At 40.8% G+C, this 17,010-nt stretch overlaps 1 protein-coding gene across 1 annotated transcript in view; it reads left to right on the forward strand.

Annotated features, from left to right (window-relative positions):
- Nucleotides 1–17,010, forward strand: part of NDRG1 (N-myc downstream regulated 1) — a 38,135-nt gene that overhangs the window by 16,792 nt on the left and 4,333 nt on the right. The window contains exons 4-13 of the mRNA XM_079302191.1: nt 6,039–6,144; nt 7,132–7,252; nt 9,460–9,522; nt 11,039–11,099; nt 11,549–11,635; nt 12,796–12,852; nt 13,814–13,917; nt 14,280–14,336; nt 15,092–15,143; nt 15,908–15,955. Coding sequence (XP_079158317.1) covers nt 6,039–6,144; nt 7,132–7,252; nt 9,460–9,522; nt 11,039–11,099; nt 11,549–11,635; nt 12,796–12,852; nt 13,814–13,917; nt 14,280–14,336; nt 15,092–15,143; nt 15,908–15,955 — 756 coding nt within the window. The remainder of the gene's footprint in view (nt 1–6,038; nt 6,145–7,131; nt 7,253–9,459; nt 9,523–11,038; nt 11,100–11,548; nt 11,636–12,795; nt 12,853–13,813; nt 13,918–14,279; nt 14,337–15,091; nt 15,144–15,907; nt 15,956–17,010) is intronic.

Consider the following 17,010-nt stretch of genomic DNA (forward strand, 5'->3'; position numbering starts at 1 on the left):
TTCCTAATGCAATCTGCCTGAAGTCTTGGTAAATGTAAGTTAAGATTTGTCACCACACTGATTCTTGCAGGACTGTGCACAGCATGGGAGAAGCTTTCTGTTTGGCTCCAGATTGATCACTTGGTATAAAAAAATTGAATCCCAGATTAAATCTGCTAACAAGAATATTACAGTATTTTGATTAAGAATCCAGAAGTGACCCACATTTAATTTCTATTCTTGGAATAAATTGCTTGGTTTGTAAACCATGTGTATATATAGATTTTTTTTTTTTTTTAACTTGCAAGATCAAATTCTCTAAGCCTTTTTGCTTTTTTTTCTCCATGTTTTGGATTAACTGTCACTAATCCAGACCAGTGGTTCTTGTCATTTAGCCCTGTTCTGCCAGCTCTTACTTTTTTTTAAATGATCTATCTTTGTTAAGAGTTTAATCTTTAGTTGTTCTAGTTCAGGAAAAATATGGAAGAACAGTCTCAGTGTATTTTATTAAGAATTGGAGACTTGGCTTTAGTCCTTAAAGCCACAAGTACCCTCCCTGTGTTTCTTTAAGTTCTTTTGTTATTGTTTTGTGGAAAAAGTGGTTTGGAACTGATATGAGAGATTTGATTGCTTAGTTCATTAGAGAAGTTAATGTGTGGCCCTGGAGCAGCAGGTCAGTCAGGACTGAAGCTGAAGTGTGCTCTTAGTGAGCAAACTCTACCATGAACTGCTTGGGAAGAGGATGGACCTGGCCAGGGAAAGGAGTTTTTGTGCTTGGCAGGATGGGGCTTTTTATTTATTGCCTGTGTATGGATGTGGGTATCCACCATACCCCCTGCAAGTTCCTCCATCCTTCTGGGAACAAGTTAAGCACTGTTCAGTTAATGACTTTGTTTGTGCCACTAGTGAAGAGGTGTGAGGTGTTTTCCTTCCAAGAGTAAATTTTACCTAGCTACTCAGATTTGGAAAAAAAATAGGCTCTTACTTCACATGCAGTTTTAGACAGACTGGAGTTAAACATAGCTTTCCATTTTTAAAATAAGCTACTATATAGTGGTGTATTACCTTTCTGAAGGCACATGTTGCAAGATGTGTGCATGCTTATTCTCTGGAGGAAAATCTTTGTGAAGCTAGGAAGGGATTGCCAAGACAGGAGATGAAAGAATTGAAAGCTCTGAGCTGCCTCTAGTCAGCAATTTGTCTGTTACTGTGTCTGTGGCACCCCCCTGAAAATTGAAGTAAAGGTCTCCTGTGTCTCAAGAAGGGGAGTGTTCCTGGCTGAACCTGTTTTAGGATAATTGATGATAAAGCAGTGCAGGGCTCTGTGCCCTGGGTGGCTTTGCTGACTTTGTGCCAAGCACATTTTAATTGCATTTCCAGGTTGATGTATGTGTGTTCTCTAGCTCGGTAGCTTTGGAGCCAATGAAACCCTGGCTCCTGATCACTGTGCATGTTCATCCTCCCAGCTCTGTGCTTCATCCATCAGGACTCTGCTTGCTCAGTAACTCAGCTGAGTTGGCAGCTACAGAGGGCAGAGATGAGTTTATCCCTTGCAGCTCATGGCTGGTGGCTGTCTCTCCATAGGCAGGAGAGATATTCTTTGCTTCCTTCCCCCTTTCCCTCCTGCTGGGGGAGAACCTGCCCTGCAAGGGAGGTGAATCCCTGGTTCGGGAGGGCTGGGATGCGCCAGCACTGTGGCCGTGGCTTGGGGCGGTGCTGTGAGGATTTCCTCCCCCTTTGGGAGGTGAAGGGAAGGGCTGGGGGTGGCAGTGGCTCTGCATGGGCTGAGCAGGGTGACCCGGTGCTAATCGGACTAGGAAGAATCCCCGGGCAGAGCTGGCGCAAGAGCCTGCGTCAGTTCCTGCAGCAGAGTTCTTCTTCTTGGCCTCCACCTTGGCAGGGTCACTCACATTTACCTCTGAAATCATCATCCTTATTAATGTACCTGTACTCCCAAACTGGTTTGGGGAACCTTTTTCTTAAATTGCTAAATTAGAATAGAAATATTAGGGGGGGAAAAAAAAAGTGGAAATTTGGGTATTGGGGTTTTAGGAAAAAGCAGGTATAAGATAAATTGAAATTCTGTTTTAGAGTAAAAACAGCTAGGGAGAAAATGCTAACGAACTTCAGGGCAAAGGCAGCTTGAAACTCAACATTGAAATAGCACATTAAAAGCTCCAATATTTTTGATCTCCAAGAAATTGAAAAACAAAAGTGAAAAAACAGCTTATGCAGGTATTACTATAATAAAATTCTTAAGTAATGCGAATTTAAAATATACTGTCTCCTGGAAATTTAAAAGCTATTTAAATCTTCTTTAAGAGCTCTGAAGCTTTTCCCTCAGTTCTAAGGAAAGAGAAGGGAGGTGTATCTAACAGTCATAATATTATGAATTAAAATAACAGCATGAGATTGTAATTGAGGATTAAGTATATCTGAAAGCTTTAAAATAATCTTGATGGAATGCAGTATTTTACTTAAAATATAAAACATGACGTATTTAGCACAATGTGCAGTGTGCCTGTGCAGTTTTCCTTTTCAGATATCTGAGATATTTTGGTTACCTATTCTGTACTTCACAAAACAACTTGTTCATAAACATGCTTTTTAATCCTTGTCTTACTTACCCAGTGTAGAGAGGGGAAGGAATAAATGAGCTCTCCTTGTGATAACAAACTGTCTTCCCCTTTTAACCTCATGAAAAAATAAAAAGGTTGCTTGAAGCAAAAGTAAAATTTATTTTAAAATCTATCAGTTCCTCCAAACTGAGACAGCCTCCCTTAAATTGAAAGTATTTTCATGTGTGTTTAGTGCACTGAGATAAGACTGCACCTCTGTTAAAGTGAGAGATGTGAACAGATGGTGTGTTTGTCTTTATCCTTCTATCGGATTAGTGTACCTTGGATTTTTTTTCCAAGATAGTGTTTTAATACAAATCAGTTGGTGAAGAGCCTCTTACTATAATGTTGATGTTGATTGGGATGTGCTGCCATCTGTTTTCAGTGCTCTGCATTTTGAAAACATCCATCCCTACATCACGTAGACAAATCTCTTGATCTTTAATAGGATCAATAGGGATGTGAAGTTGTTGATGTCACCAAACAAACTGGTTTGAATTGATTGTTTTTTAGAACCTTTTGTGCATTTCCCATTAAGAACCTGTGCTACAGGAAAATAGCCCAACCCTGTTGAATTAGGGAGTCTGTGGGATGATAGTGAGGAATTGAGCCAATTGTTAAACTGTGTTATACCAGTTCCTGGGAGCATGGTCACCTGTTGTCTCTGAACTATTTTTAGCTGACACTGAGTTTGAACTGGGCTCAGGTTTCCAGTTCAGGAAGAGTTAGCTGTGCCTATTAGTGGGGTGTGCAGGTTCAAGGGTTTGGTTCTGTCTACCATGAACAGACTTTTTCTTTCATGCATGAAGGAGGATGATCTCAAAGAAAACATGTTCTGGATTTTCACTGTTGTTACTGGAAAGCTCTAGCAATAGAAATCTGATTATATGAAATGCCTATTAGTCTCTAACTGAGGAGAAAATAATTTCAATATTCCACACTCAGCGGGAGGTGTTACACAATAATTCTTACTCTCATTAGAGTGCTGAGGTTGCCAAATTATTATTTTTTAATTGGCTAATAAGTGTAAGAGTAGAATGTGAAAAGTATTAATTGCCATTATTATTAAATTCAGTTATTAATAATTGCTGTGTATTGGCACTGCAAATCTCTTCAGGAGTGTTGTCTAATGACAGTACCCAAATATATATTAATGATATGGAATGTTATTGGGGCCCTGATTTAGTGGGTGGCACCCCTGCCCACAGCAGGGAGCTGGAATTATGATCTTTAGCATCCTTTCCAACCTAAGCCTTTCTATAATAATATTTTAATAGTATATGTTATTGACATACCTAATGTATGATGTAAAATACTGTATTTTCCACCAAAAGCTGAACTTAGTGACATTAATATGGTGATGTAGGAATCCTTTATCTACTTATCTACTTTGGAAATATTGAATATCAAATACTTAAAAGGCTTTCTTGGTGTTTTCTTTCAGAAACATTGTGACTTACACTAAATTTTCAGTCTTTTGCATTTACTGGAAGCTTTAATCCTGGTTTTTAGGAAAGAACTCAATTCTGATTTAATTTAGCATAAGTTTGGGGTGTTTCAGCATTTTTGGATAACAAAACATAAAATTAACCTGAAGTTCTCAAAATCTGGTGGAAACAGCAAAAGGCTGTGCTAAATCCCAGGTTTGAAATTCAGCACTTTGTACATTGTGTGGCAAGGACTTAGCTCATCTTTGATGTCTGGCCTCTGTTGAGCACGTTCTTCCCCTGGTCAAACCTGGCTCAAATCCTATTTAAGAGTGACATCCTCGTGAATTAGTCTGTTTTGGTTTCCCCACTGGGCATTATGGGAGTCATAAGCCTGTGTAGGAGAGCAGCTTGTCTATATAACCCAGTTCCCTGCTGGGACAAAGTGAAGAGCTGCCACCCGTCCTCAGCTTGACTCGCTGGATTTGTCACCCTGTTTTGCCTAAGGATGGTCCTAGATGTGGAAGATACAGCTTACCTGATAAGTAATGCAGTGAGTATGCAGAGGAATGAGTCTCCTAGGAGATAGAGAAGCTGAAAATTAGAGTTTGGGTGGAGTATGGTTCAGAGAGCTTAACTTGCCCTGTGTACAAGGAGGGGGGGTTAGATCTTCATTGACTGCCTCTGCTGTAACTTAAAACTGATGTAATTGTGTAATCAAAAGGAAAATAGATGGAATGTAAAGTGGTATTGCCTAGAATCCTTATTTGTGCAGTGTGTACTAAATGTGCAGTGCATTTCTTGTATAAAATGAAGGAGCTGAGATTTAGGTTGAATTATTACCTCAGATATTGGAACGTAATAAGAGCTTTTTGCTGAGGCTGTACACCTGAGTTCTACAGCATAGTTTTTGATTGATTTGAATTTAACTTGGACTTTGCTTCTGAGTGTTGGGACAAGTTGAGCAAGCCCTGCAGCAGCAGGCAGTGCACTGCACTGAATGGCATGGATCATATCTGTGTCCTGTGCAGTAAATAAAGGATTCTGTGAGATGCAAAGACTGACTACTGCCTATGTCATTCTTTGATTGTTACATGAGTGTAATCATACTGTAAGCAAGTGTCAGAAATAACTGTTGCTTTGTGATTCCTTTGATACATGTTGGCAAAATACCAAATTGTTTATATCTATCTGAAGTTCAAGTGGAAAAGAAACAATACAACTGTTCCATCTTAAGTCACATCTAACTTAGAGATCCAAAAGATGGTGCTCAGGGGGACTTTGGTTTGTTAATGAGGGTGTCCTTGGCATTAAGATCAGTAAGCAGTATAAACTCCTGTATGCCAAAGTGTGGCAGATTAGTTCTTAATGCTGTCTTTCTGATAGCCACCAGAATAACGTTGTGGTTATTTTGTTCTATTAGCAGACTTCAGACAGTTGAGTTTCTGTTCAGGTCTGTACATCACAAGCCATAGAACAAACACATGTGGCTGGTGATTTTATTGGAGAGGACTGCTGTAATCACAAGGCTTCACAGTAATAAATCCTTATGGCAAATAAGCATATACAACCTACTTAATGCTGCTTTCTTTGGGGAATAGTGGTTATTTTCTCAAGCTAGAGTTCTTGTCCTAGAAATCAGAAATATTTTTATCATGGTGACTTGTATTTTTGCAAATATTGAGAGGCATAGTTGTAAGCTGATATTATTCTAGATGTGATTTGAACAAAACTATTTTGTTTTCTTATCCAGCCTTTTAATGTGGCTAAAAGCTGTTTAACTATTCCATCAGTATCTGGTTAAGCTAGCAGTTTGAGTGCCTCTGTAATTCTGTGGACTGGAGGAGGTGACGGTAAAATGTAAAATACCACACAGAGCCCCCACCCTGGAGGGAGCAGGGGGTGTCAGGATGGGCTTGCAGGGCAGACGCTGGGATGGGGCAGGAGCCGTGCTGGTGGTCTGCCGGCTGTGCTGCAGCCCCTGGGCGATGCTGACAGGCAGCTCTCTCCCCAGGAGCAGGACGTGGAGACGGTGCACGGCTCGGTGCGTGTCACCATGTGCGGCACCCCCCGCGGGAACCGCCCGGCCATCCTCACCTACCACGACATCGGCCTCAACCGTGAGTACCGGCCCGGGACACCGATTTTAAACGCATTTTAGCTGTCATTCTATGAGTTAATATCCCGACCTGCTCTAGTTTTTCTTTTGTCGGTCCTATTTGTTGCACACAGTTCGTGGTTTCTTAATCAGTTATCAATTTTTAAAAACGCCTCCTGATCTTTACAGGCTGGATATTGCAAGGGGGTGAAGATTACTATTACGACCAAAAAAAAAAAAGCTTTCTTGCCCATGTTTCATGGAAGTATCTTTAATTTTGATTTCCAGTGAATCAGGGCAGAGAAAATCTGGAACTTAACTCTAAATTATATCTTTTTCTTTCCACAGTGACAAAGTTGTTCTGGACTTACATCTTTGAGCTAAAAGTATTTTATATTCTGCCAAGATTTTGCATGTGTGTGAGGACATTCAGAAATACAGTGTTGGACCATTTTCTAGGCCTCTCAAAGATGTTTTCCATGCCAGAAGGAAAACATGCTAATCCTCTCTCTGTATTAATATTGCTGAAAAATCAGAAATCAAATCCCCTCAAGCCTTCAAGCCTACAGAACTGAGTATCCCAAAAAGATGCTTTTGTCTTGAGCTGTCTGCAGCAGTGGATCACATAATGTTGAACTTGTAATATTTGGGCAAAAGCACAAGTCACAATCTTAACCTTGAGTATTTTTTCCCTTAATTTTTCTTGACTCAATTAAAGAAAAGAAAACAGACAAGGAAATAGATAATTTAATCTAAGGTAAAACCTGGGATGAATACCCTTCACTAAATTTTGTTAGTATTTTAACTTTGCATAAAGAATTTTTTGAGAAATGAGGTATACCAAGCAAATACTTCTAGTAGGTACAAAAATAAGATAGAAAAACTGAGATGACCTGATTTATTCAACTTTTCATTAACCTGCAGGACAGGTTAATAAATTATTTTTGTAGCTACAAACTTACATATTTCCTTCGACATAATTATTTCATATTTTCTTTTCCTTCCCAAGATAAAACTTGCTTCAATCCTCTCTTCAACTTTGAGGACATGCAGGAAATCACCCAGCACTTTGCAGTCTGCCACGTGGATGCCCCTGGTCAGCAGGATGGAGCACCATCCTTCCAGGCTGGGTGAGTTGCCAGGGATACAGCTCATGCTTTCATCTTGCCCTCTCTTTGGAAAAAGTCTTCATCTGCAATTTCATTAAAAAGTACTTGCACCGAGCACAGTAGTTGGCTTTTGAACTTAAATCCTGACATTATTTCTGAAGTACTGAATTTTGGGAGCTCTGTTTTGTTGTGCCAGTTCACAGTAGACTTTGGGGCTGCAATTTTGTGTTTTAGCTCTGATAATTAGATTGCTTGCAAAGCAGTTCCTTGACAGATATCTACATCTTGTAAATTTAAATATTGAGTTAGCTTGTTTTTTTTAATAGCATCCTGAATATAAATGCTAAATGACAACTAGATTTTTATTATAAAAAAGGCAGGCATTAATCTCTATATAATGTCCCTTGTAAGTCTGTGATCTTTATGAAATGGCAGCATGGTAGAGGTTAAGTTGATAACCTGCCTGGAAAATCCAGGTTTTTTGACAGTACCAAGGTGATGAAGCCCCACAGAAGGGTATAAGTAGCTGTGTGCTCCTGACTGTGCTGTAACTCTTGGAAACCTTGTGTGCCATGAGCACTGTCATTGCCAAAATGCTTTGCCTGTTTAGGTCAAGTGAGACAGGTTTACCTTGAGATGCCCCTTGGACAAGAATCAGCTTGGCTGGGGAAGGGAGCAGCCAACATGCCAAGGGGAGGATACAAGGCAAGAAGGACCAGTTGTTCTGTAAGAACTGCCTATTAAGGAGCTTATAAGTACCCTTACTGCATGAGCCAGTCTATTTCCCTGCTTAATTTTTAAGCTGGTCTGATGCTGTTGTTATCTGCAATGGCCCAGTTGTCTTTCAGAGCAGCCTACAAAGCTATTTCAGTCCCCCCTGTCTTTGCATTTGTTTAAATCATGAGCTTTTAAGTGCCTTAGCCCTCATGTCCTGAACAAGTGTTAATGCTTCTGAGTTGTCAGCTGCAGAGGGCAACCATCACAATCTGTGGCCTGATAAAATAATGATGACCATGTAAGAGGCTGTGTTATCTCTGCCTGCCCTTCAACTGGGAGACCAGCATGCCAAATTAAGTCATAGAATTATATTTTGGTTTATAAGGGAAATCTGCAGGTTACCTACTCCAACCCCTCTGCAGTGAGCAGGGACAACTTGATCAGATTGCTCAGAGCCCTGTCCAGCCTGATCTTGAATGTTTGCAGGGATGGGGCATTTACCCTCTCTGGGTTTACCACTCTCATTGTAAAACAACTTCCTCAGGTCTAATTTAAATCTACCCTCTTTTAGTTTAAAATCATTGCCCCTTTTCTTATCACAACTGGCCCTGCTGAAAAGTTTGTCTTCCTCTTTCTTATAGGTCTCCTTTAAGTACTGAAAGGCTGCAATAAGGTCTCCCAGACCAAAGCTCTTGTGGTGATATCAGCTTCTGTCATGTTGAGGTTTAATTTCCCAACAAGACAAACTAAGAAAATGTTTTGTGGTCCTTGGTGTTTTTTGTGTGTTTAGATTATGGAGGCTAAACTAGAGAACAATTAGGTCTAATTCTGATGGAAAACAGAGGTTTAAATACATTCTTAGCAGATGTTTTCTAGCTCTACTCTGGATAGATTTTTTTTTTTCCCCTCGCATGCTATGCAGTTGAGATTTTGCTCAGAATCTCCTCTGTTTTATTCCTGCTTTTAAGAAGACCAGGAGCATTAACAAACAGCTGTATTTGAGCCTTCATGAGCTTCATAGCCTTTCTTATGCCTTCATTTTCCCCATCAATATTAATGGAAAGCTGTTCTCATTTATCCTACAGTTATGTTTGTATCCCTAAAAATACACATTTAAGTTTCTTGCAAATATCTAGCACTCATTTCTGTAGTCTGATTATGCAATACTAGGAAACTTTTTTTTGTGGTGGGCTAGAAATGCAAACATAGTGAATGTGGCTGGAAACTCATCTCTCTTGTTCAAATTTTTTCATGAGTTCTGAATGTTAACTTTCCTTGGGAAAGATTTATTGTGGTCTGTTTTGTTCTTAGTCATCTATTGTTCTGTAACACATAGTATATAGATTATGCTCATATTTTTGCAAAAATGGTTTGTTTTTGCTCCTGATTTAAATTCAGCTCATGCACTGAATGATCTCATGATGACCACATTTGATAAAGTGATCTGTCTCTGAATAGAATATATTGCTGGATGTGGTGTAATAACTCCTCAAAAACATGTTGGTTTTTAGGTATGTGTATCCCTCCATGGATCAGCTGGCTGAAATGATCCCTGGAATCCTCAAACAGTTTGGGTGAGTGCAGAATTGTTTACTTTTTTCTCATTCTCTCTGGCCCACTGAAAGAGCAGGCAGTGGCTTTGGCTTGGCTGTCTGGCATTTTGTTTGCTAGAACTACACTTGAGGTTGTTTTGGATTCTTCTGTTATAGATGGATTACTTTTGCCCTGGTTTCTTAAAGAGCTTATATTTTGGCCCTTTTTGAAATGTCTGTTTATTTTTAAACAGGAAGCAACTTAGGAGAAATCCCATGTGCCTAATTTAGGGGCTTCCTCCAGTATTCTGTGCATCGCCCTCGCAGGGCAGGGCACTGACAATCTGTTCTTCCCACTAGAACAACCCACGTTTTCCTGTGTGGTGAAGCAGGAAAAAAAAAAAAGCACAGTCCCATCTGAAGACATTTACTGCTTTGCTTCTGTGGCTTGAGTGTTCTAGGGGGTCAGTCTGACCTCCCTGAGCCTGTTCTACTACCCAGTGCAGATGCCAGGTTACCAGTGTTGAAATACCTGGTGGCAGTGCTCCTGCCTTGTCTACCTGCACCACATTTGGGGATTTGTCCTGCCTTAAATCTCCAAGTGGAGAGGGAAGGTAGAGACCTCCAAAGGGGTTTAGAGCAAGCAGAGAAAACTTGGCATTCAGGGTTAAGCAGCTTTGGAAAGCTCAAGCTGAACCATCTCCCCAGTTTAGACACTGCACAGTTATAACCAGCTCTTGCACTACTGTGGAGCAGTTTACCTCACTACCCTCCTTGGGGGATGTGTGTTTTTTTGAACTGCCTAATGTCAGGCACAGGGTTTTCAGTTCTGTTGCACTGCACAAAAAAAAAGTGACCAATGACATCAGTACTCTGAAAATAAATGAAACTGGAGTGCATTTACAGTCTTGATTTAATATTGCTAATGAGGATCAAAACTATCCTCAGGTATTATCCTGAAAGGATTGAATATTGTGTTTTTCTCAGTGGTTTTGTCTAGCCTTCCCTTCCATGTATTTTCTACAACTTTGAAGGTGATGCTTTAAACTTGATTTCAGTTAATGCAAATATTTGGTTTGTCTCTGCCCTGTTTGGTTATGAAGTTTAAACTTCATCACCCCAGTGACTGGATAGCAGGAGATCTTTCCCTGCCAGCCTCCTGTCAGAGAGGAACCAGTGTCCCAGTAGGATAGCTGGGATGGGGAGGGCAGGGGGAGCCTGGGGAGGGGGAAATTCTGTATTTAGGCTGCAGGTTTCAGGTCTGTATCTTACAAGATTTTCTGGCAGAGACTAATCATTTCCTCCCAGAATCAGAACAATGCTGTGGTTGCTCAGTATATTTACTTAAAGATAAGTGAGGATAGCTGCTGCCCTGCAGTGCATGAGGACCAGGGTCCTGCAAATATTACTGGGGTCACTGATATTGCTGAGGGTCCACAGCTTGCCCAGGCTGAGCCCTCCCTTCTGCAGATACACACTGGCATGTGAAAGAGGAAGGCTCCTGGTGTCATTTTCAGCACCCTTCCTCATTTGTCTCTTCTGTTTTATTGCTGTGCAGGCTGAAGACCATCATAGGAATGGGAACTGGAGCTGGTGCTTACATTTTAACCAGATTTGCTGTAAGTTTTGTGGAGCTTTCCTAGAGCCTCAAACCTGATTTCCCTTACGTGTTTTTGTCCCCATAGCATGCATGGAGAATTCCTGTGCTGCTGTGCCCAGTATGCAAGCCAGGCTTTTAAGTGAAATACCACAATCTGCAGGATAGCTAATCCAGAAGACCTAGATTTTCCATTTTAAGGCCTGGGCTCTACCCAGTTAATTTGCAGAAGGTTTTTATAATGGGAGTTCTCTATTTGAACTGAGGGTGGAGAAAAAGTTAAATCCTAATGTTCTCCAGCTGCTCAGTTGAATTACTCTAATGATTTTTTTCCATACATATGCTTTTCTGCAAGATAAACCTAGACCTACTACTTTCTTCCCCATGACATAAATTGTTAATTTAATTTTTTTTTGCTGGCTGTTGAGCTGCAAAGGATATCTGATGAATCTTGGGTCTTCTCTTTTGCAGTTAAACCATGCAGAGATGGTGGAGGGATTAGTTCTCATTAATGTAAACCCTTGTGCTGAAGGTTGGATGGACTGGGCAGCAACTAAGGTAAACATCTTTAAGTTAGAAAAATAAATCTTACTGCACTGTGGGACATGAGGAGCTTGGCAGCCTTGTATATCAAGGCATGTAGATACTAAACACCCTGGGCTAATTCCTTTAGGGTTTATTCTTCCATTTGCCAAAAAAAAAAAAACTTCATACAGGGCTTGTGATAAAAATAAGTACTTTGAGAAAACAAGTGACACAATGGAGCTACTGGGACAATGATTAAGAGCTCATAACTGTTGGGGAGAACAGTTTACCTTGACATGGTAGTTTTGGAAGTCTTTCAAGAATACTTTAAGTGTATTGTAGCATTCAGTGCTTTCTTTTCCATGGCTTTGTTTACCAACACAGTCCAAAATATGAAGCAGAGCACAGAAATATGTCCAGAACAGCATCCTCCATGTTTCAATTATCTGTGAGTCTTAAGTGCCAAAAGGACTCGGAAAAGCACATTGGCTACACATTGTTCATACAACCAGAAAATGTTGATATAAAAGAAACTCCTAGCAGAAACTTGCAGTGCCAGGATATAACTTTCTTTAAAGGCTTAGTTACTGAATATAATCCTGTATCAAATTTATCAAAAATAAACTTACACAGAAACTTATTTAAATGAAGTGTAGTAACTTTTCTATGCTGAAGTGAACCTCCTGACCCATTTCAATTCTCACTCAATGCCTCAGTGCATTAAATTCTTCCATATCTGTGCCTCTGCCTTTCACCAACCAAGGTGGGTACTGCTCACCTCAAGAGCACAGCAGGTGCCTTATGTTCTTGTGTCCTTCCAAAGCAAGAGCATTTACTGTGGGACAGTTCCATTGCATTGCCAGGGTGGGTTGTTGGGGAGGAGAGTGGGCATGAGGTTAAATGACACCCACCCATCTGCTTTGCTTGGTGTTCCTGCAGGGAATGATTTCCTGTACACCTATGCCCCTGTATATTCTCTTATGACTGCATTAGTGAAGACATCTGATGAGAATGACTCAAACATTAACCCTTAACAGTGTTCTAGTTGGATTCAGGGGGGAAAATACCAGTTTAGGATATTGTACATGTAGGGAGCAGAAAAACACCCACCGATTTATTTATGGGTAAATGGAAGGTGTCATTTGCTCAGGGGCTGTGTTAATAGCAGATACTTAGGTAATCTTGCTGTTCAGATTTCAGGTTGGACAAATGCTTTGCCAGACATGGTCATTTCACATCTATTTGGAAAGGTAATGTTCAAAAGATTCCTCTGATGTATTCAGTCATCTGTATTTACCTCCTGGGGCTGGGAGGGAGAAGTGGAAGCTTTCAGTTAAACAACAAAAGATAAAATTCAACTGTGAGATAGGATTCATACTTACGTCCCCAAGCATTTTGGGCAGTATTCTGCCATGGGGTTTTCTGTGTCTCAAGTCTTCAAGTGCATCTCAGTTGTGACAACCCTAATAGGGGCAGCTCCCTGTCTAGGCAGCCAACACTTAAACACCAATATAAGGGTTGTATATGCTCATGTTCTGAGCTGAAAAACCCCAGGTTTTTTTATATAATATACTTGTAACTCTGTGACAGCTGGCCATTAGTATTAATGGTGCTCTTCAGTGCAAGCCTAATGCAAAGTGCTGGAATGTTTTCTGAGGCTCCTTTGCTGTGCTTGAAATTATTAGTAAATGCAATGAAAAAGTATTCCAGCAGAACAAGGAGCTAATCTATATTAGATTATTTAGACAATAAGACTTTAGAACCCAGGTGTTTGAAAGTGTTACTGATTGAAGTCCTCGAAGCTTCGTTATTTACTATTGTGAAATTGAGTTCCACATTGCGTGTTTGTAAGCTTTCAACATCTGCTTTACCCTGGAAACATTTATTAGGCTTCTTACCCTGGATCTTCCTTTTTTTTGTTTGTTTTAAAACCTCACACTTGTCTGACTGCAGCCATCTGCACTACAACATGTTTTGCAATTGTGAGATTTTAACATTACAACATATTTCAGTTTTAAAGTGAAAATTGTGTTTTTGCAATCAGAAGCTAATATTAATTCTGGGTGACTTCCCTGGGTGCTGAAAGCTGTCCCTTCCCTCAAGGTGCACTCCTGTTGTGCAGATATGAGTCTGATACACAACAACTGTGCCATGTCTTCAGATCCTTTCAGAAAATAGCCCCTGTTCTGAACAATTCTGTCTCCACTTTAGGAAGAGATTCACAGCAACCATGACCTGATCCATACTTACCGTCAGCATATCATTAATGATATGAATCAAACCAACCTTCATCTCTTTGTCAACTCTTACAACAGGTAAATACATTTACCTGATTTCTAACTGGAAACTTTCAGGAGGCTGTCCAGCTTTTAGAGACACTATTTCTTGTGTGGTGGGATTACATGTGCTCCCCCAGTATGAAGTTCTGCCTTTAGGGATCTCAGGTGGTTTGCTGACTGCAGAAGGACTTTGTGCATTTGTGGGGTGAAAGGTTGTGCACTGGGACTGAACATGATTCCTTCAATCCACGTGTGGCTCTGTCAGTTATGGAGGCCACAACATATGTCAGATTAAATTAACATGTGAGTGTCTGTGCTGTCTCCAAACTAGAAGAATACAGAAATATCTATAAAATTGCAGTTTATCAAAAGCCATTGTCCCCTCTACTGTTTTTTAGTCGGCGAGACCTGGAGATTGAGCGCCCTGTTCCTGGAGTGAATGTTGTCACCCTTCAGTAAGTATTTTATTTGAGAGCTTACTGCAAGTCAGGGACTGCCATTAGGAAAAACTTCTCTATTCAGATCTGGCAAACATACTGAGATTTAAAGTTAAGTACTTCCTGTCACTGTGCATCTGAAAATTTTGGCTTACAAAGTACTTGAAATGTTAGTGTATTTGTGCTATATATGAATTATGAAATATGTTAATGGAAACTATAGCTCTGAAGGCACTTGAACTGTGCTTTGACAACCAAAAAACTCCAGCCTAGAACCTGTTTAGAAAACCAACCAAACAGCAAAAACTTTCAGGAAGATAGAGCAGATTTGAGTGACTGACTGTCAGTTCATCTGCCTTTTGCTTATACTGCAACTTGTGCTATGTGAGTTGTCAAGTTCTTTCTAGCTTAGTTGCTGGTGGTTATACACAGGAGACTCTGTTCCTCTGACAATCTGTTTGGAATTGGGTGGTGGTAGGCATGAGACTTTAATGCTGATGCCCACATTCAATTTCTTATAAAGCAAGGAAGGAATAAGAGCACTGGCAAGGGCTGATTTTCTGCCAGCTGGGGAAAAGAACAGGCAAGGAATCAGAGCATGTCAGTAGATCTGCAGCTAATGCTGGATTTGATGTGTCTTTAAGGTGTCTGGAGTACAAACCAAATCATTTCCCCACACTTAACTGTCTCACCCTTGCAGAGACACAAAATGCAGCTCAGGGCAAGTCAGGGCTGGGTGGCAGAGATAACACCTCTCGTGTGCTTCTTTGCAGGTGTCCTGTCCTCCTGGTGGTTGGTGACAGCTCCCCAGCAGTGGATGCTGTGGTGGGTACCTCGAGCCATCTTTGGCACGCTGCTGAGGGTGGGTGGGCGAGCCAAGGGGCTGCAGGAGGCCAGCAGAGCCCCTGCCACACAGCAGCCCTGCTGCTATCAGCACAGCCCAGGGCTCTCCTCTTGCAGACCACAGGAGAGCTGCCTTCAGTTCCATGCTGTTTGTCCCCTCTGCCTGTGCACTATTGTTTAATAGCTGCCATGTTAGGAACAATCACCACGGCAGTTCCAGTGAACCACAAATATTTTCCCTTGGAGAGGAATCTGCTGCTGGTATTTTAACTTGCTGTGTGGTGCTGGAGCTGTGCCCTGGGTCACTCTGTAAGTGAAGAGCTGCTTTCTGACCATTATAACTCTCCCCAGATGACTGGATGACTTCAAATGTTGTGCCTTAATGGGCATACCCAGTCTGCTGGCCCGTGGCCACATGGCTGCTCACCACTTGGGATGCTACCAGATGACCCCAAATCACAAGATAGACAGCACTTGTTGCCATTGAAGTCCCAGAAACAGATGACAAAAAAAAAAAGTCTCCAGCTCCCAACTATGGGTTTGTACATGGAAAAAATGCAGTTAAAAATGTGAGCTGACTTGCTTGGGTTTAAAGATGTATATATGTCTACATAGAATCTTCACACGTAAGACACTCAGTTTAGTCTGCACTAAGCCAGAAATCAAGGTGTTGGATCTGTTCTGGTACAAGAGTTCATGCTTAAAATCTTGTGTGCAATGCCTTATGCTACTATTCTTTTCTATAGGTTGAATGCAACTCAAAGCTGGACCCAACAAGGACTACACTTCTGAAGGTAATTACAAAAACTGTTCTTTTAAAAATAAACATTCCTGTCACATAAAACCAGCTGGATTAGCTAAAAAAGCAGAACTAGAGTGATGTGTTGCAATACTGATAATACAGTGAGAATCCAGTTCTGATTTAAAAAGACAGTTCCTTCAGGGTGAGAGTATTTTAGTGGGATGAACAAGACTAGGGGCCTCTTGTCAGAGTTGACAGCAGGGAATTTCTCAGCTCTTCCATTTTAGAATAGTAGGGATGAGAGTTGAAATGTTCAGTATTTCACATACCCATAATGAATTTGACTAGAGCTGGCAAAGCTGATCTTGAGATATTTTGGAAGGTTTGAAAAGCTGTGAGCAAAGTAGGAGTGTGAACCAGTTCATTCTGTTCCTGTGCTTGCCTCTCAGCAGCAGTGTCAGGTGAATCAACAACTAATCTCTCAGCCACAGTTTGGTCAACCTACCTTTTATGAGGGTACAGTCCAGGACATTTTACTGCTGTTTTCCAGAAAAAAATTTGCAAAATGCTTTTACATGCAGCAGAACATCTTGCCAAGGCTTTGGCTGATATTTGGCATTCAGAGTATGAGTGCAATCTTCAGCTTATTGCTGATGAAGTAATAGCATGCAAACAATGAGACAAGTTTGGTCATGCTTTGCCAAGAGCTTCTACTGCATTTCTTTAGTGAACTAGTCAGTGAAAATTACAATACATAAAGATTTTTTTTTTTCCTCCTAACAATGAAGGGTTACACTGCTGCCCTATAATGTGGGTATGGCAGACCTGCTAAGACAGTTTGACACTTTCAGACCCTGTTTCAGTGGCCAGCCTGTGCTCAGTCCAGGGATATGGCTGATGCCAGATCCTGCTGCAGGTCTGTTTTGCTGCTAACTAATCCTAGATAGGATTTGGGGTTTCCTGTAATTTACAACTCCACTGTTTTCAGATTGTAGTGTTCCTTGGAACAGGACTGTTTTTGTTGGGTTGACTTTGAGGGGTGGAGTGGCAGGAAAAATTAAATGCTCCAAAAATATTTCATGCACTCAAGACAGCTTTTCTCATTTG

Source organism: Erithacus rubecula (assembly GCF_903797595.1).
Source record: "Erithacus rubecula genome assembly, chromosome: 3".
In the NCBI taxonomy this organism is placed as follows: Eukaryota; Metazoa; Chordata; class Aves; order Passeriformes; family Muscicapidae; genus Erithacus; species Erithacus rubecula.